At 44.1% G+C, this 20,604-nt stretch overlaps 1 protein-coding gene across 2 annotated transcripts; it reads right to left on the bottom strand.

The window, feature by feature from the left end:
- Positions 1-4,418: 4,418 nt before the first annotated feature.
- GNA11 (G protein subunit alpha 11) lies at positions 4,419-20,360 on the bottom strand. Of its 2 annotated transcripts, none has more exons than XM_039515288.1 (7): positions 20,144-20,279; positions 13,905-14,089; positions 11,634-11,788; positions 10,141-10,269; positions 8,342-8,471; positions 7,376-7,529; positions 4,419-5,294 (listed from the first exon to the last, which is right to left on the bottom strand). In XM_039515288.1, exons 1-7 carry the CDS (start codon positions 20,277-20,279, stop codon positions 5,104-5,106), a joined length of 1,080 nt encoding a protein of 359 aa, XP_039371222.1. In that variant the 3' UTR covers positions 4,419-5,103. The 2 variants fall into 2 exon arrangements, with proteins under 2 accessions (XP_039371222.1, XP_039371223.1); XM_039515289.1 differs by lacking the exon at positions 4,419-5,294 and adding an exon at positions 6,002-6,082 and having other exon boundaries at positions 20,144-20,360.
- Between the last annotated feature and the right edge of the window lie 244 nt (positions 20,361-20,604).

Below are 20,604 nucleotides of genomic sequence, written 5' to 3'. Positions count from 1 at the left end.
AGCAAGAAATCAATGCCCCAGGTTTGGTTTATATTTAGTGGATTGTAGTAGTCCAGCTGCAAAAAGGCAGAGTGCATGACCCAGACAGGGAATCCTGGGAAATGCATTTCACGCCACAGGGATAGAACATTTCGCACTAAACACACCGGACAAGAACATCAAGGTGCGAAGCCAAGGGCACCTAGGGTCTGAGGCCCAAGACATTGTTGTATAACGCTGAACTAAGCCCATCACCACTCTTCTTCAGTTAATAAGCGGCCATGAAATTACAGGGCAGGAGGAATAGCTCAGTGGTTTGAGCATTGGCCTGCTAAACCCAGGGTTGTGAGTTCAATCCTTGAGGGGGACACTTAGGGATCTGGTCCTGCTAGCAAAGGCAGGGGGCTGGACTCTATGACCTTTCAAGGTCCCTTCCAGCTCTGTGAGATATATATATATATATAGAGAGAGAGAGAGACATATATATATACACACACACACAGCTCCTAGCACACAACCCTCCATGTTTATATGAGGAACTAGTTCACGATGGAGCAGTGCATGCCAGGCCTTGTCGTCTCTGCAAGCTTCACCTGTACAATTCTTCTGTTAATGACTGCGGACTACACCAGGGATCAGTCAGGTTGGCAGGACCTCTCTCAGGGGTGTGAAAAATCCACACCCTTGAGAGATGTAGCTAAACCCATGCAAGGTTTCAGTGTAGACCAGCCCTTACTGGAGATTACTAAAATCCCAAAATACAGGTAACTCCCTCTTTCCCCAAGGAGGGATGGTTTCATAGTTCAGGCAGAGGAGAGTTAGGGCACTGGGGTTCTATTCACATTTCCAAAGACTTCTGTCACACCTGGCAAGTCACTTTACTGTTGTGCCTCAGCATCCCCAGCTGTAAAATGGGGATAACTACGTCTCCTGCAGATAAATGGTGCTACAGAAGGTCAGAACATTCAAGCGGCTCCTTCACCCACATGGGGCAGCTCCCACCTGCTGGAGAAGTTACTCAGCCAACTGGGGGTGGGAGGAAGGGAGTAGCAGACAAATGTCATCAGAACAGGTTTTAGGAACAAAATTTATTCCAATTTCAAACAGAGAATTTATTTCAGGAGAAAGATATGAAAATCAATTTCCATCAGGTATTTCTGTAATAAGGGTCAGTGCCCAGGAGCCAGAGTAGGACTGTTCCAAGAAATCGTCACACTCCTAGACCGGAAAAGAAAAGAGAGTCTGGAGCCTGAATGGACCCTGGCACTGGGCATCTTATTCAGAAACTCCTTTCCCCTCCCCCATTCCCTCCCCCCCACCCTAACACGCACAACAATACATGCATTTCAAATGACAAGGTTTAAAAACAGCATTTTATATAGCATCTTTTTAAATAGGATGTTTAAATTGTTTAAATCAGGATCCTATAATATACAAGTATAACCAAATAATTTCCACCACATTGGCACTTGTAAAGAGTCTCTGGCACTACTAAAGAAGGGGCATTGGCACAAACCATACTTTTAAAACTGGGTGCTGCATTACAGACTTCACCTCTGCTGGACTCTAACAACCTGGGTTTGTATAGTACAATACGATGGTCAGCACACTCTGAAAGCACATTTTAAAAAATTACCAAGTAATAAAACACGTGGAAAAAAAACAACAACCCCGTAGCTGAAGGTAATGCCAACATCACTAGGAAGCAACAGCAGCAGACCGAAGAATCCGATTCCAGGAGAAAGGGAAACAGGCAGTAGGGCTGGAACAGGGAGGGGCAGTTGCTCACCATTTGATTGATCCTTATGGAATGATGCAAGGAAACTGGACGCCAATGCAAGGAAAATCAGGACGATCTTCTCCCAACCTCCCTCCCCCGCATGGGTCTCTCCACTGTAAAGTTTAGGATGACTCGGAGTAGGCCTGTTTCTTCAGGACAAAAGAAAGTGCACTATGAACTGAGCTTGGCCGAGAGGCTGTTTCCTCAGCCTAAGATTCGGGATTCTTACACGTGAATCTCAACAGACTTCTGCCCTGAGCGTCACTCCCTTGCTCCTGGGAAATCCTGACCAGCCCTATCACCGAAGAGGATGAGATAGGCAAGTTTGGTTTTCGATTTGGCACTTTCACTAGAGCAGGCATCTGTTGTGGTGTCTGCCCCCAGAGATACAGAGCAGAGCTGGTTCTGCAAGAATGCTTCACAATCTAAGAAGGCGGCAAGCAGGACATCTCTCGCCACACAGGGCCTGCTAATCCCCCTGCCTTCTCTTCTATGCTACAACCCAGACACCTCTGGATTCTGTGCACAGCTCTGACCTGTTCCTTCTCTAGGACAGATGAGATTTCAGAAACATGTTGTGGGACAGCCCTGACATGTGATATCCCCACCCAATTACCCTCAAGCCCAGCTGGTGACCAGGCCAATAGCTATGCCAAGCAACAGAGCAGGAGGGTAAACAGCATGTGCTCCAATCTTTACTAAAGCCCAAAATCCTTCCAGAATTCATCACAGCTAGACAAATTCACTCTGTTCCACACAATGGATGCAAGATCCTTTCTTCTGTGACAGGTCAACATCTCTTCTCTTGGCAGGTAGAGGGATGATCCCACTTGAATCTGTGTGGGTAAGTGCCACCATCATTAACCTTGGAAAGGAACCTCTGGGACATCTGTTCCAAGATTCTGAATCTCTTAACGCCAGGTTCACCGCCGGCAATTGGATGCAGTGCAAACCATTCACAAGATCGGGGAAGCAGGAGGACTGGCACACCATATGTTCCAGAAGAATGGCATTTAGAATAGACCCAAGACGATTATAAAATCCTCTTCATAGAACACTTGCGACAAAAAGGATCGTTTTGGCATAAAGACAAAAACGCGGTAAAATTGGTGCAAAGCTGTCTGGCGTACGAGAGAATCCCTCCCTTGTTTCTCCTAAACATTAGGCAGGATCAGGAATGTAGCGATTCTACAAGCAGCTGCTGCCCTACTCTCAGCCAGACCCGGGTTCTCTACTTGTTGGTCCCAAGGCTATTACTGCAATACCAGCTCTCTGATACGGCCAGGCATCTCCTTCAAGAGCTCTCTTTCTTCTGTAGTGCTCTGTGAAATACAGCAGTCTTCCCTCTCCGGTTTTGGAAAACACGAGGAAGCCCTAAAACAGGACGACTGGACAGTAGTGTGAACTCCAGATTTAGTGTTACACATCAAAGGCATCTGGGGCAGTTCAATTTCATTACATTTTGTGCAAAACACCGATGTAGTGCTCAGTCTACAAATGAGACAACAAAATATTGGACACACCCTTCAACCGTGCAGCTTGGGAGATTAGGGCCTTTGTTAGCCTTACGCGACCAACAGCAGGCTACAAGCAACTGAAGCCGTGTCTGGTTTATCCAGAGAATTTGGACCCAATGCTACTCGTTGGAATTGTAATAGAACTATTAGTGTTGCCCGTATTTCACATATGTTGAGAGGTGGGACAGATGCCACTGTTTCTTACTCACTGCTTGCCTTGCCAGTGCAGTCTTCCACTAGGCAGATACAAGAGGCAGCAGCGCTTTGGTACGTTTGCTCACTCACCTGAGCTTCTGGAAGCCTATAAAACGAGACAGAAGGGCTTGAAGCCCTCAGTTGAGTGGAATTCAATATGGCACCTAGAATCCATTCTGAGTAACACCTGTATCAACAAACCCAGCTGCCTTCCCCTGTACTAGCCTGCTGTCCGTCCCACCCCAGGATTCTCACTTCAGCAATACACTCCAAAAGTGGCTGCTGTACTCTCAATTATCAGGCACTCTGCACCTCTGGAGCAAATATCTGTGCAAGTGCTCCAAAGAGAATCCATGCTCCTCTAAAAAAAAACCACAGCAGCATCTGTCTCAGGGAGAGCACAGACAGGAAAATAGTAATAGAACTCCTCAACTCCTCCTAAAACTTTTCACAATCTTTTCAAGCAGTAAGAATCCTCCCCACACCCCAGAGTCCGTGTCACCCAACTCTGGTCCTTTCTAGGCAATTTGCGAGCTGGGCAGGAATGAAGCACCCTTACAAATGCACACAGCTGGCACAAAACATGAGGAGGATTTCCTTGCTGTTCACAGCACGCAAGAGAACCGAAGCGCGGCACGTGACACCTCAGGTCTTCAATCGGAAAAAATTGGTGTTTAAATGCCACAAAATTATGCAGTGAGCTTCTGATCTTCGCTGCGTCGAGAAGTCGCTCACTTGATGCCTTACACTCCACTCAGAGTGAAAGTTTCTTTCCATAAATTGAGCCTACTTTTAAAAATAATAATAATACAGTCAGGCACTTCTCCCCAGGCTCAGCAGCTATCGCTCCAAGAGCTCCCATCATTGAAAGTCCATGAACAAAATACAGCAATATGTAGCAAACTATGTATAGAACATCAATAATTTAAAAAAAAAAATAATAATAATCACAGTCTCCAAACCTTTTATAATTGATAAGGAAAAAAAAAAAGTAACCCAGACTAAACGGTACAAAGAATGGAAAAGTGATGGCTTTGTTGTTGTGGGTTTTTTGCTATAGATGGAGAGCAATTGTTCCTCCCCAACATTTCATCACAGTGACCCATGGGGCGTGTCCTTGGGGAGGGCAGGGTGGGAACAAAAAGCAAGCAGGATTAATAATTACACCAGAGGCACCCTATGGCACAAGGCAAAGGGACCAGTAGCATTCCACACTCCCACAGTCCAGTGAATTTACAATCTTGGCCAGAAAAGTTCTAGATCTCTATATAGACCACGGGAATGAAAAGGGAAATAAAAGCGGCTAAGCGACAAAGTGAAGCCCAAGATGAGGCTGCCTTGGCTTAGGCAAAAATTAAGAGGTGAACAAGGTGCCGAAGAGTGAGGTGTACCCCCCCCCCCATTAACTGTGAAATAAAAGCAATTTGTTAAAAATATGAAATCAACTACTCTGTGGACAGAGACATGAGACTCCAGGATAACACTGAGCAAATTCGCCACTCCACAGATCAGACAATTTGCAATCATTACATCATTAAAAATTAAGATTTTTTTTCCTGTAATTTTTAAATTTTTCTTTTTTTGTCTTTTCTTCACAAGGAGGCCCCCCAAGGGGGCGAGGGGCAGAGCAGGTCAGACCAGGTTGTACTCCTTCAGGTTGAGCTGTAGGATGGTGTCCTTGACGGCAGCAAAGACAAAACGGATGTTTTCCGTGTCTGTGGCACATGTGAAGTGAGAGTAGATGATTTTGTCGCTGTCTGGGTTTAAATCCACAAACATCTTGAGGATGAACTCCCGGGCTGCCTGAGCATCCCTCTGCGGGCCTGCAGCAAACAAAGGCAACAGTAAACCACACTGTGCACAGTCCATTACTTGGTTTGAAACCCCAGAACTGCTAGTTTGCTTTCTCTCCACCCCCCACCCCAAGGGTAGGAGGTTATGTGACCAAAGGGGAGAAGAAGAAATGTAGCTCCCTCGGTCGTGGAATCTGGAACATCTTATGCCTAATACTGACTGGTCAAATCCTAGTAGGTGCGTTTTAAGCTTCAGAATACCAAGCTATGACAAGCTTTGAGAGGCTGCTTTAGACTCTGATCTATGAAACACAGAATCTGACATAGTCTGCCGGAAGAACAGTCTATCTGGACCACTATACTGAAATTGCAAATAGTAGATGTAAATGAATGTCTCCTTTAACATACCTAGTCAATTGTAAAATAATGCAGATCTTGAGGATTGTAGATTTCCTCCTGACCTCTGCAGTAATCATCTCATGCCCTGAAGCACAAGATCTAGTTCCCATTATTTCTACATGCCGAACAAAAATCGGATTCGAATCAAGAAACAACCCTCAGACAACCACCTGTAGCATTTACTCTCTGACCAGCCAGGTTTATAGAGCTATGAACTGCAGCTGCAGTCAGTGTTCACTTTATGTAACTAGTAGCTCCTTAGACTACAGAGCATCACCAGGTGTCTGTCTATCTGAAGTGCTTGGTGTTCTCATATTGCTTCCATAGCATGACCCACACCTTGAGAGAGAGCATCATCGACCACCTCACATTCAAAAAAAATCACACAGCATCCTTTGGCAGCTACAGCAATTGGTTATCTGGAAAAGTAATATTAGGAAAGCATTTCACATATTTTTCTGCTACCTTCTACTGTGATTTAGCTGCTGAAGATATGAATTCACCATGGACCACCAATGATCTCCAGAGTAGTGTGAGAACCTCTTAATATTTAACACAAGTAAAGACTTCAGAGATGTCGATACTTCCTGACACCAGGGGGCAGGAGACTCCAGGGCTGGAAAGAAGACTAATTAGGACCTGTTTTGTTACAAGCCCATAACGAGGCAAGCAGCTTGCCTGGAAGACCGAACGGATAGAAATTTCTTCAGGGGGAAAGAGGATTCTCCAACTGCGCCAGTGAGCTCTGGCCCAAACCAAAAAAAGATGGCTCTCCCTTTACCCGGACAGCAGTTTTCAGCTGCCTCAAAGGGCTAAGAGTTGGTAGGAGAGGGCTTAGGAAAAAAAAAAAAAAAGCTTGTCTGACCTTATTCTCCTGTCCCCCATATACCTTCAATCTCATACAGAGTTGGCATCATCCAATTTAGTGGGAGATTGATCTGCAGATCAGAGGTTACAGAAAACACTGTTTATGCTGAAGAGCTTAACCCCAAATGGGAGCTTCCCTGCATCATGAAGGTATTATCGGCCCAAAGTTGGGAATAGCAGATTGACAGGGATTTTACCCTGCCTGACGCTTTTCAACACCAACATCAAAAAGACTTGGATGATCTGACCAGTCCACAAATTAGCCTATGCGAAGGGACTGCAGGAGGGGTTTGATGGTCTCATTGGTGTTTTCCATCTCTCCTACCACTAAATTCTTGCATGTCTATAACTTCTACACAAGTATGTATATTTCAAGTACGGAAATTAATACTCTGAAATCAAAATAATCGCAGCTCAGCTGAGATCCATGCACAGACCTACGGAAAGCAACGTTTCTAGTGACATTTGGCAGCTTCTTTAATTGTTAATCTATGAAAAGTTTGCAGCTGTTTTTTTCTGTCAGAATTGACAAGTTACACGAAGATCAAGATATTCAAATTTACTCGCCACTTTTGCTCTTTATTAAAAAGTATTTCTACCCAATGAAGGGTTTGTCTCCTCCCAACACCACTCGATCCTACAATAAATTCAGCCCGGAATCTGTAACATTCATTTTTATAGCATGATTTCACTGTAAATCAGACAGAAGAAAGCAGCAAACATATGAATTCATACCTAATTAAAAATCTCACAGGTGAAGTATTTTTTTGTTGTTGTTTTCTTCCCCCTCCCCTTATTTAGAAGGTTCATTCTAGTTTGAAAGATCCTCTTTAAAAAAAACTTACCATCAAACTCTGGGAAATAGTCAACAAGGTGGGAGTACAGGATCTTGTCTTCCAACAAATCTTTCTTGTTGAGGAAGAGGATGACTGAAGAATTCTGGAACCACGGGTAGGTGATAATGGTCCGAAAAAGGGCTTTACTCTCTTCCATCCGGTTCTGATGCAAGAAATAAACCACATCAACACACCAAAAACCTTCATTTGTGAAAACCTGGCCATCTCTGATCTTAGACACATGAACCCATCCATAACACCTCAGATGTCCTGTGTGGAAACCTTTGTCCCATTTCAGTTTTGGTCCAGTGGAGCGTGTACATAGGAAACCAGTGCAACATCTGTGACTGACTTTAATTTAATTTGGCTGGTTTTAATTACTTGCCAGTCAATGTGCCCTCTTATTGGCCCAAGTCATTTTATGCTTTTCATTATCATGTGGTAGATCTGGGATCAACTTCTGGTCATGAAGATTTGTTCCCAGCAAAGGTATGTGTTGGCTCACAAGATGGAGTGCCTGCTGCTGCTTAACAGCCACTCTTTAGCTGGTCAAGGAACTATAATGATGTTCTCAAAGAGACTAGCCATTATTTGGCAAGATGGTTGCCATGATACAAGGTATCTAGGGTGGGAAATTTAACACGGAAGGGAAAAAAGGAACGTGTACAAGATCTTGAGGGCTTTTCATCAGGGACGCAGAGAATCTAAGCTGTGGGACACCCACTGACATCAGAATGTTTCTGCACTGTGCATTTCAAACTATCTTGTACCCTGTTTCCAGAAGAGCCATGACCCATTTAGCCCCAGGTTCTCTCTTTGTAGTGGGAAAAGCTGAAGGCCAAAAACAACAGTTACTAGTAATTCAAGTTCCAGTTCTCTTGGCACCAAGCAGTTTAGTACCAACCTCCAAGAAAAATCAGAAAGACCCTCCCCACTTTCCTCTCATCTTTAGGGCCTACTCCTGTTCAGGCTTACCTCATTATCAGACTCCACTAGAACTTGGTCATATTCACTAAGGGCTACTAAAAACATGATGGAGGTCACATTTTCAAAGCAATGGATCCACTTCCTTCGTTCTGACCTCTGACCCCCAACATCCACCATTCTAAGGAAGAGAAAGACATACAATCTATCAAAGCAATAGCCTGTCAAGGATCAATAAGAGCTTCTCTGCTTGCACCCAAAGCACTAGGATATGAACGAGAGAAACAACTTTCTCCCCCCCCAAGTGAAGCAGGCATCAGGATACAGTAACATGTGTCCTCTACGAGCAGTTGTGCTCACACAGCGTAACAGGAAGTTCTCTGAATGCTAATTCCATGGCCACCTCCACGTTTGACCCGTTTGATAGCAAATATAAGCATCCTCATTCCTGTTTGCATTCTGGCCTCACTTACTGAGCAGAGCTTCTGGAACTAGGCTCATCCATCACCCTGAACTATGGAGACTGAAAAGAAACTCTGGCAAATCCATTCAAATCCTGTTCTACCAAAAGCCAAAGCTATTTACATTTTGATATTAAGGCTTCATATTAAAACTTCTGATTGTGAGAGAAAGTTTGAGGTTAAGAACTTCCTTTGATTATTTGGCTTTCCCCAGGACATTATGCTGAATGGAGTTATGCTAATCCATAGGCAATGCATAAAACCCAGTCAACCACACATTCACACCATATGCCTAAGAAAAACCATCAGGATACTGGGTCTCTAATTTAAATCACTATATTACACCTGCATCTCACTTCTATTGCACCTTTTATAAATGGATCTCCAAAAAAAATTATAAAACAAAGCCAACCAAGTCCAGTCCCTATCTCTCAATGGAACGTTTATTCCCATTTCACAGATGAGGAATACAAATCAGAGACAGTGACTTGCTCAGGGTATGGCAAAGCTAAGAACTGAACCCCAAGTCCAGGTTTCTAGTCTCTTTTTCTACCACTTGTTCACTCTTCCCCCATCTACAACATTAGAAGCTATGACAGCATGGACCAGATAAGTATCTGGATAGAATAAAGGAGAATGCCTGTTGCAAAGTAGCAAACATGTTATCATGCCTCTGTAGGTACTGTCTATTTGGAGATCGTATAAAGGCACAGTTAAGCCTACAGATACACATATGATGCAGAAGTGAGTCAAATCCTGATGGCACATGCTATTCATAGGAGAGCACCTTCGGAAGACACACTGGAGAATACACATAAAAGAATCAGTACAGAGAAAGCAGGATCTCTCATTAGAGTTAAAAACATATGGATCAAAGAACCTCAACAATGCATGAAGACAGAAGAACTTCTTGCAAAAGGTTATGTTTCAAACCAGTGTTGCCAGAAGAAGGCTTAGTTTTTCCTTTGGTGGATTAAGCTACCAACAGTTTGTCCAATGGGCTGGTGAGCTGTTATGTGCTCATCAGATGCCAGCATGTTAACACATCACAGGAGGAGCCACAATTCCAGCTGTATACCCACCTCAGGTTCTCTGGATAGAATCAGCAAGTCTAGTACCAAAACTATTCCATTTAACCAACACCCTCCTCAATTCCCAGAAGCCATTGGTTTCAACTCCTCTCACTCAGATGCTCTTAATCAACTTAATCATACCATGTTGAGAGACCACACAGAATATCCCCCCCCCCCTTCCCAAACATGCACTTAAGTCCTCCCTAGCTAAGAACATGGATATTCTTGATCAGTAGTTTAAGAAGCCAAGAGTAGTGCTCCCCCAGTTCAGTCCCACTTGAGAGAACAAGTATAGCATGTGCTACAGCTTCAGTACCTGAAGATAATATTCTCTAGGTCGAAGGGGTATTCTATTATTCCGGTTGTAGGAACTCTAACCCGTAGCACATCTTGCTGGGTTGGTAGATATCCTGGGGTTGCGATTCGATCCACGTCACTAAGGTAGCTGTGAGAGGCATATGAAGAAAAAAAGAAAAAAAAAAAAAAAAGCACCTTAGACTAGCTCACACTCATGGGAGTTTCAACATATTATAGCCATAAGTTCCTCTCTCCCCCCACACACAAGTTAAGGACACCAAAAGAAATCTGACTGCTAGCAGCATCACTAGGATCATTTAAAATGGGACAGGACCAAGTACTGGAAGTCATACTTCAGGGAACAACCTTTCACTGAATCCCAAGGCGGCCTAATAGGTTTCTCCACATGTAAATTTTGATGACTGTCTCCTATCAATTGACAGCAATTCCCTAGAATCTCTTCTGACGTAGTAACTGCCATGTGTTACACCTCAAAGTTACAGCCAAACATTCAATTTCTATCTCAGTCAAGGGAAGAGAGGAGGCCATGTGCAAAGCAGCAGATACAAGCAGCTCTTCTCATACTTGTTGCTTCAAATGAGACGCATGAAGGCAACAGAATTAGGAAACCGTTACCATCTCCTAGGTCTCTGGAAATCAGTGCATTAGAAAGTCCTTGTTATAGGATGGATTTTGGCATTTCCAATGTTTACTGCAGAATTCAGTTTAATTTAAAATGAACTACCTAGCCCTTCTGGTTATAAAAAAAATCTGTACCTGACCCAACGCACTGCCATCTTCCAGAGTCTCTATGTGCTCAGACATTCTGCAACAGCTCCAAATGTCAAAACCTGATTTCCCCGCAACCCCCCAACCCATGGCTCCATAAGACTAAGTCAACAGGGGAAAGTGGCATTTCTGCTGTATAGGAACTAGGAACAGGGTACAGAGATGGTCTGGGTGGGCACTGCATAGCCACCTGTGCATCCTGGGACAAAGGTGTGAACAGCTCCATTTATCACCCAACAGAACTCGTGGAAAGCAGCTGGTGGTGCTACAAGAGTGTATGGATTTTCCAGACATTCCAGTACTAAAAATGTATCCCATCCCCTGCTCCCACCTGAGCTCTGTGTGTGTGTGTGTGTGTGTGTAACAAATGAAGCCACAAAACCAGAATCAAAAAAGCACGGTGATAACAGTTGTTTGGAACCAGAGTTACTGAAGAGGCAGGGAGGCATATGCTTACAGTTCAAACCCAGAAGCATACACCCACATTGCCTAGACTACCCCACCAGACTAAATCATTAGCAGATAGATACACCTATATCATAGGGTGAAGTAATAGGAGGAAAGAGGATAGTCTACAAAAACTAAAAGAAAGACAGCAGCACCAGTTTGCGGTGTGATAACCATATTCAGGCATCTGTAGACACCAACTAAGTTTTAGGAAGCTTTTGTTTAGCCAACATGGCCCTGATATCCAGCAGCGCACCAGAGTGCTTATATACTTACTACTTAGCCGAGTCAGAGAGCTGATATTCTCGCCTCCTGTCATAACACTCTTGGATTCCAGGGTCAGTCCACAATGTCTTAATTGCACTTACATATGGCTGCTCAAAGGTTGAGACTTTTTCTACGTCCACTTCTCGAATCAGCAGTGCATTGGTCTGAGGATAGAAGTGTGAAAGACAAGTGAGCATACATTAAACCTAGATCCCCTTGGAAGGGCTCCAGGAATGCTACATCTTGGATGCTGGTCAAGCTGCTTACATCACCTGCAACAGGACAGCAATGGGCAGACTAGACATCTACAAATTATCCATTCAATTTGTACTTAGATCTCCAACAGGTTAAAAGGAAAAACACCAATTTTATATTCTCAGTACCAGCCACATCTGTAAAAGCTCCTGGAAGCATCACGTGATCCTTAACAGAAATGTCAGACTCTCTGAATTTAACTTACCAAGTTGTGCTAGAGCATAAGTCACCCACTGTTTAGAAACACCAAAACCCAAGCACAGATCTGAGAGCATGGAGTCCCAGACTGCCTGACTGGGGAGTGCAGTCAATTTTATTACCAGAATGTAGCTGCCTAGTGTTTCACTGTAAGGCTTTAATTGCTTTTAGCCTACATTTTTAAGAGTGTGGGAGACCTTACTGCAGTCTGCTATAATCCAGGCCTCTTCTTTTATGGAGGAGGAAAAAGATAATCTGAACAAAACTGACACCACAAAGTGCAGCAGGACTGAAGTAATCACTGCAGCCTGTTGTATTAATACAGCTACTACACACAACAACACTGCAATTCCTAAGGGTTTTCTGGATGCAATGAGAAGCAATTTCTGTTCACCCACACTAAACTTTTCTTCAAAGAGAGAATTTAATCTAGTTTGCTTTCCTATGTACATTAAGCCTTCGTGGAAGGTGACAGATTATAGCCCCTAGAGTCCTTTAACCACACCCCAGAGAAAACACGGGTAATGGAAGCATCCTCATACCACACCCATGCCTCAGCATTGGCCCAGACAGATTCTTTCTAAAGGCCAAAAGGGGAGTTCTGCCTTCAAGAACCATTCAATCCTTGATCCCTCTGTTGAGAATGGAAACAAGACAGCCAGTTAGAGGCAGCTGTGATGTGGATACCTGGTCATTAAGAACTCATCTGAGCCCTTCAACTCTTTTTCCATTTAATAATATATGGAGATATACCTATCTCATAGAGCTGGAAGGGACACTGAAAGGTCATTGAGTCGAGTCCAGCCCCCTGCCTTCGCTAGCAGGACAAAGTACTGATTTTGCCCCAGATCCCTAAGTGGCCCCCTCAAGGATTGAACTCACAACCCTGGGTTTAGCAGGCCAATGCTCAAACCACTGAGCTATCCCTCTCCCCTAACTTAATAGTGATATCTTCAAGTCTATACTGACTTGGGCCTCAATTTGGTCCAATGATCTAGAGAAGAAAGGTGCCACAGCCTATTACTAATCCCCTAAAGCCTCCCAGTCCCTACGTGGCTATTAAAAAAGTTAAAATACAGCAACTACAATACACCTGGTATAACTTTTGCACCATTTCATTTTGAAAAATAAATCCACTAAGTGTTGGGACAGCAGAGCATACTAACATCTAAGTTCTTGACACTTACACACTTAAAAATCATCTGCACTCATACACCTTAAAGCCAGCCCAAAAGTTTCCAAAATCCTGTAAATCAAGCTTCATCCCAGAATAAATGTTTGTGTTGAGTTACAAATCCTTAAAAAAAAAAAAAAGTTAATAAAAGGAAAATTGACAGATCTCCATCTGCAGCTGTTAGTAGGTGTCACTCTAATAGTGCAATCTTCTGGGCCCTTATGCACCCTCCGGCATTCGGTAATGACACCTGTCATACAGAGGAAGACCCAGCACCTTCAAAATGCTTTGGTCTTTGTGAGGTGGGTGCAGATCAGTTCCCGCCCCTAGAAATTTTTAGGTGGGACAATTCACAGAAGTAGAACACACATGTCTAGCCAAATGAAAACTGTTATACTCCCTACTGACACCCCTATTAATAAAGCCACTGAGCGGCATAGTACCACAGAAGCAGTGGAGGATACAACTGCCATACGGGGCCAATTACCAGGAAGTTTGAACAGGTAGCGGCTATAGTGCAAAAGGCAGCACAAATACAGGGCAAGAACCTACAACTGTGCCCTAAAAAAAACCCTCAGACAAACATGAACTGGTGAAGCAAATCCACCAAGCAACGAAGCGATGGCTCGCTGGAGCTCTGCAATTTGGCTCACCTTATTCTGTTCATATTTATATAGGATCTTCAGGGTCTCCATGGCCCTGATCATGGACTGCATGGCAGTGAAGATGTTTTGGTACACCAGCTTGGTGAAGCCCCTTTTGTCCTCTTCAGAGTAGCCTGAGCCATGAATTATCCTCATCTGTTTGATAAATGTGCTCTTCCCACTTTCCCCAGTGCCTGCAAATGAAGAGACCAAACAAAGGGAAAACGTCAATAGAGATCACAAATGAGGTTCGGTACAGAAGGAGTAAAGCTATTATTGCATCCTACTCCACTGCACCTATTAATGTATCCAAGTGGATCTACTCCACTGATTATTACTTCTCCAGTTCCTTTTTGGGAGTCTATATAGTGGTCCTGGTGGGCCCATCCGATGGCAACCATAAGCCTAACTGACCATGATGGAAAGAGCACTTGTTCTTTTTGACAGGCTTAAAGCAATTCTGGTATTCACTCCAAATCTTACATTACAGCCACTCCCTCATATCCTGCCTCAAAAAGCCCCATCCGTCAGTCACACCTAACCTATTACCATACAATTCAGCTCGATGCTATAATCACAGCTCCAGCTAAACTCCCTGATATATTCCTAAATCAGTATGTTATACAAACTGGGGTGCCAAAGGATGTGGGGGAAGGCTGTTAGATCATAAAAGCTCCAGTAGAATTCTCAGTATTTTAGTACAAACTCTCTTTCCCTACCCAATGTAGACGTCTCCTTACTATATATAAACACGATATATTAGAAAGAGAAGCTCTGAAAGGAAGAAGGGATCAAAAAACTACCTGTACCACATATTTTTTTCTCTCAGTGGCCTGAAACCACTGTCTGATAGTGAAATATATTTAAGTAAAAAAAAAAAAAAATCATGTGAAGTGGTAATCCTTTTTGGATTAATTTGTGATCACTATCTTCAGAAGTTCGGATGAGAAACAACTTGTGAAGGGGACCAGGAAAAGAAATCTCAAATCTCTACTGCTGAGCAGAGTTTTAAAAGAAAAACAAACAGACCAGCAGGCCAAACAGCAGGAATTAGTAAATAAAGAGTCCAGACACAGTTGAGATGCCGCAAACATCTGAACTAACAATCTCTATCCCTGCTGAAATGGACAAAGTCATCCTTTATCAGTTAGGGGCTAAGTAAGAGGAATGCAACTGGTATCAAGCAGATAGGTGGCTTATGTTAATTTTGGTAAGAGGACTGCTAAAGTTTTAGGAAAAGTTACTCTTTTGCCTAAAAGCTTTTACCTACTATTGTTCCAAGTAACATTGAAGATTACTTTAACCCACAGATTTGAGAGTCTTTCTTGTTTCTTCTGTTTGTTACACTGTGGCATTCAACAGTACTTTGCCTAGTCAGTCTCTCCCATTTGTGTGAGTCTCTTGCACAGCAGCAGTGAAGACTCTGCAAACTCTGTGGTAGGTGCAATACCTTAAACTAAAGACTTTAAAATTAACTAACTAGATTTCAAGTGAGTGTTGCTTCAACACAGCCAAGCACTAACAGCTAACATCTCCAATAAAAGAAAAGCGATGGCAAGAATGTGCTCTGAAACCAAAAAGGCTGTGCTGCAAGTGCTGCTTGGGCAAAGTACAATGCAGACAACACACCACTCATCACATAGTACAAGCCTCCCTCATTACACTGTTTTAATACGTGTTTGTGAAGGCAAGATAGATTTGCACTGGTTGGATGTTTCATACATCCCTAACTCTTTCAAAGCCTGCATTCTGTACATACAGTCAGGTGGGCAGATCAACATTCCTGCCATCCTAGGCTTAGGAAAGATGTAAGCTGCATCAGGTGACAGTTCAGTGATGAAAATAAAGAGCAGGAAAGGGACAAAGTGAAAACTTTCTTATCTTGCAGGGTAAATGTGAGGGAGAAAGGGTGGGCAAAGAAAGGCTTCACACAGCCCTGTCACAATCAAGACCCAACTAGCGCTGGAGGAGAACGGGTTTTCTCCAGTGGCCTCTTCTGCATGTATTCATTTATATGGCTACTGATCAGCTGTAAGGATTGACCATATATGCCTTCCACAGACTGTCCCCCCATAGCCACTTTACACACTCTGCAGCTAATTCCTTCACAGAGCAACTGTACACTGTCCAATCTCCAGAAATACGTACATTCATTCTACAGAATGCTCTTGTGGAAGTTTTCCCAGATTTGCAGTTGATGTGCATTTAACGAAAAGTTGCCTCAATATGGAGCTTTGCTGATTATATTGACTCATGTATTACTAGATTACCAGGGTAATGAACCCAGGCGCACACTCATCTTAAGAAGTATTAGGAAGGTGACAAATCCTTCAACTCTCCAGATTCAGGGACACAATGTATGGAAAATCCCTGGCTTCAGCAACATGAACCATCAGATCTCCAACTAGAAATCAGGGGGGTTCGACGTATAACGACAGAGGCTCATTTATCACAAATGCACATAATAACTCCTTATGAGTAGATTCTGAAGTTCCTATGTCTATTCTGCAGGGCAACAAACAAATACCCGAGCAGAAAAAAGAACAACAAACACCTAACCAGAAAGAGCAAGAAAAGAAGTCTACAAATTCTGCTAGGCTTTTTAATGTCTCCATTTACTGAACATTAAAATAAATTATGTAACTGCCACTAACTAGCTATCTTGGTCTCCTCTAGAAAGTTACACCACACACACAAAACAAAAACCGAAAAAAAAAAAAACCCAACCCCCAAAAAAACCCAGAAAGTGAAATCTTTTGCGGTTGAGTACACTGTGGTGAGAAACACTTCCTCGTGCTTTTACCACAGTAACCAACAAAGAGTAGAGGCGTCTCAAAGCACTTTGATGATGCAACTGTAATACAAACTTCAGCACCAGATCACTAACTTAGGTTCACTTATTCTAGCACACAAGAGATCAAATGCACAACCCCTGACCTTCCATTTTTAAATATGCGCCTCCTGGCTTGGCTTCGGTCCCTCAACAATATACACACCATGACTGTTATGGAACACCGTAAACACAAGTGAGGATAGTCTCCTGTGTTCATAAGAACCTTTTTTATATGATAATGTTGAGACAACGGAATAATCTGAGCTCATCATTCCTTCAGTCAACCCATAAAAGCCACATAGTTTATAATACGCGTTGCTGATGACAAATGCATTTGAAAACGAACTCATGTGTTGGGTCAATGGCACCCATTGCTTACTTTCATATTCTTCTGGGACAAAGTAACTTTACACAAGAAAAATAACCTCATTTTCTTCATTAAAAAGATTAATGTATGCCCAGTATCAGTGGGCAGTAACTGAAGCACTGAAACAGCACTATTTATTAGCAGTCCAACTCATAACAGCACTTATTTTTCACTCAATATTTCTAATTCAGGCTTCAATATAAACCGACTGACACCACACTGGACAGCAAAGCAGTGTGGAAGAAATTACCTCCGCTTACCCTACATTCTTATTGATACTCTACTGTTTATATGATCTCTCTTAAAATATATTCTGCCCTCCCCAAAATTCTTAACCAAGAAAATGCCTCTCTCTAACTAATATGATCTGCATTTATGCTGCACCATACACACCAAAGGATTCTGAATGACTTTATGAACCACACAGAGGAAATTAACTTCACCCACCACTAGCACTACCCCCTTTATGGGCTAATGTGACTGCAGCTTAAAAGTGCACAATACTACGTAACAGTTTAGGAGAGGCAGTGAAGAGTATCATACCCTGTTGAAAGTGAAAATGGAATATAAGGAGGCAGAATGCAGTTATTAGGGCTAACACTGTTATTCTTTGGCCATGTCTAAACTATGGATGTCTCCCCCCAAATCCTAACTTGTTTTTTAAAAAGTTTAGTTGAACTGATTTTAAAACAGTTTGGAGCCAGTTGTAGACCAGGGTCCAGGCATCTTGAGGGGTTTTTTTTGTTTGTTTGTTTTTTTAAATGAATCAGTTTTCAAACTAGTTGAGTCAAGGAATGGTTCAGACCTCCTGGAGCTTACTCTAACCATGGTACAACCAGTTTTAAAACTGGTTCACATTAACGGTTTTTAAAGCCAATTAGATTTGGGGGAAGGAAAGTTCCCTAGTATAGACTCAGCCTTAAGAATATGGACAAGTGATCAGAAACCTGGTTTTACATTTCACCTGGAGAGCAGCACCTCCAACATGCTTTTAACATGCTTCTGGGATACTGTACTATTAATGGCTAAGAAGAAAGTGTGCCATTTACTCAATCAGTAACACCACTATGCATCAACCTAGATATTCCTATTCAGTCATTCCTGGCCAGACCCAGCCTCGCTTAGCTTGTGAAAGCTGATGCAGACATACCCACATGTGGATTTGGAACTGGACACCTTACATCTTCAAACATCCCTGACTGGCATGCCAGTTCAGTACACATACCAAATTAACAGCCTTGTTTAATTAGACCCGCTTCCCATTTTGATTTGAAATCACAGATACAATGAATGACAAGGCCCATGACAAGAGCAGCAATAAAAGAGCAGCAATAACTTAGTGTTTTCATAGGCCTCATGGTTTAAGAGTAGCTTATGGGCTAGCTGCACCCCAGCATTACATTTCCTGCTAACATTAAAGTCTGTAATCTATTACTTTTTGAAAACTTATGATGGCAGCTCTCCGAAAACCATATAGAAGAACTGATTCCCTATCCACTAGGAACCTCGGAGGTACTACGAGACACCTCAGTATGCTGATGGAGATATGAACACAGACAAAATGTTGTTTACATACTTAAATGACACTCACTCCACCTGTGTGGTATCTGAACAGGTATGTCCTTATCCTAATACAGTGGGGCCCCACTCCTAGAGCTAGTCCTGACTATTTTCCTTTCCAATGCTAATCCTGCACCATTCTTATGACTCCATTTGACTTCAGAATTACTTTGCCTTATCTTTATTTCTCCCTGCAGGCTGGTTTAGACATCTCTGAGCCCTGCTGGAGGAGAGAATGGGAGGAAAAGAATGGCACCCAGGGACCTTGGGAGCTGTAGTTGGATAAATTCCCCCATTTAACAAAGGAGGGAGAAGACCACAGAGACCACCAGACTAGGCAGAGATGACTCCTTCATGAAGCGATGTTAATGAAAGACCCAGAAGCCTGCCAACAATTTATAAATTACACCAGTTTGAGTAATGAAAATTCTCATGCACAAATAAGTCAGTAGGTCCAACTGAGTTCTCCAACAGGATTTTTTTAAGACTAAGAGTCATTTCAATTTTGAAGTTTCTGCTTAGGTCAAAAGCAATTTTAACACAAAATCCACTATGAAAGAAAAACAAAAACCAGTCAGCCCCCAGACTGAATATTAAAATTACTCCAAATCTAGAATGAATAAGGAAGATAGCTGTTTAGAAGTTACCAGGCCCTGCTTTTTTTAAATTTCCCAGACTGTTTTTCCTCACAAGTTATATTTTGGACAACAGCAAAGTGCCTGACAGTTGTCAACTCTGATAAGCAGAAAAAGGTGTGCAGAGCTGGGGGTCTGGCCAGCATAGATGTGCCTCCAGAGCATCACTAGACTCGAGGTGAACAGGTGGGTTCTAAGACAGGGGAAGGAAGGACGGCTAGTAGCACAATAGGACCCCTTCTTTGTAGGGCCTCAGGCACTAGTGTAATAAACACGATTACTGTCAACAAATACATGTACAGCTTAAAAGGGACCTAGTTTTTAAACCATGTGATGGGTGTGAAGAGTCCCCATTTTAACATATGCAGAGGGCTGCCCATATAGCCACAAGGGATGTGCTCACAGCAGTCATCACTGGGGAAGAAGGTAACTGATGCAGGGGAGTGAAAGCCAGATTCAGGGTGGGAACGATGGGAAGAGGGGAGGAGATCCAGGGGAGGAGGAGAAGAGAGAAAAGAATGGGATGCAGAGCGGGGCGGGCGCTGTGGGGGAGAAGAAAAGGTGATCGGGGCGGGATCCAGAGCAGGGCAGGTTCTGTGGGGGGAGAAGAAAAGGTGATCGGGGCGGGATCCAGAGCAGGGCAGGTTCTGTGGGGAGAAGAAAAGGGGATCAGGGCGGGCGCTGTGGGGACCTGGGCGGGTGCTACGGGGTGGGGGCCAGCAGGGCACCCAGAAGAGGAAGCGATCCGGAGCGGGGTGGGCGAAGGAGGGGGTTCCAGGGCGGAGTGTGGGGGCACGGAAAGGATCCGGGGGCGGCCGGGCGCGGGGCGGCGGCCGCGGGGGGGGCGCCTCACCCAGCAGCAGCAGCTTGAGCTCCCGGCGCGCGTCGCGCTTGTCCCTCCGCAGCTGCTTCTCGATCTCGGCGTTGATGCGCTTCGACTCCTTCACCTCGTCGCTCAGGCAACAGGCCATCATGGACTCCAGAGTCATGGCTCCGCCGCCGCCGGGACCCCCGGCCCGGCCTCCTCAGCCCGGGACCCCGCCGGCCCGGCCTCGCCCCCACCCCCGAGCCCGGGACCCCTGCGCCCCCTCCTGCCAGGCCTAGCACCGCTCCCACCCCTCGGCGCTCTGCCCGCCCGCTCCCTCCTTCCCCCTCAGCCCCGCCGAGCGAGCGACAAGCGCGCACAGCCTACCCCGCTGGCTCTGAAAACAAGGCCTGACTGACTGCGGCCGCCACCAATGGGAAGCTCTTCTTGGCTGGGAGGGGCGGGGTTAGTAACGGGCTGAGGCGGGGCCCGCAGAGGGAGCAGGGTGC

The sequence above is a fragment of the Mauremys reevesii genome, linkage group 26 (genome assembly GCF_016161935.1).
Source record: "Mauremys reevesii isolate NIE-2019 linkage group 26, ASM1616193v1, whole genome shotgun sequence".
In the NCBI taxonomy this organism is placed as follows: Eukaryota; Metazoa; Chordata; order Testudines; family Geoemydidae; genus Mauremys; species Mauremys reevesii.
The sequence above is the reverse complement of the archived record's forward strand: the minus strand, read 5'-3'. Positions and strand labels throughout refer to the sequence as shown.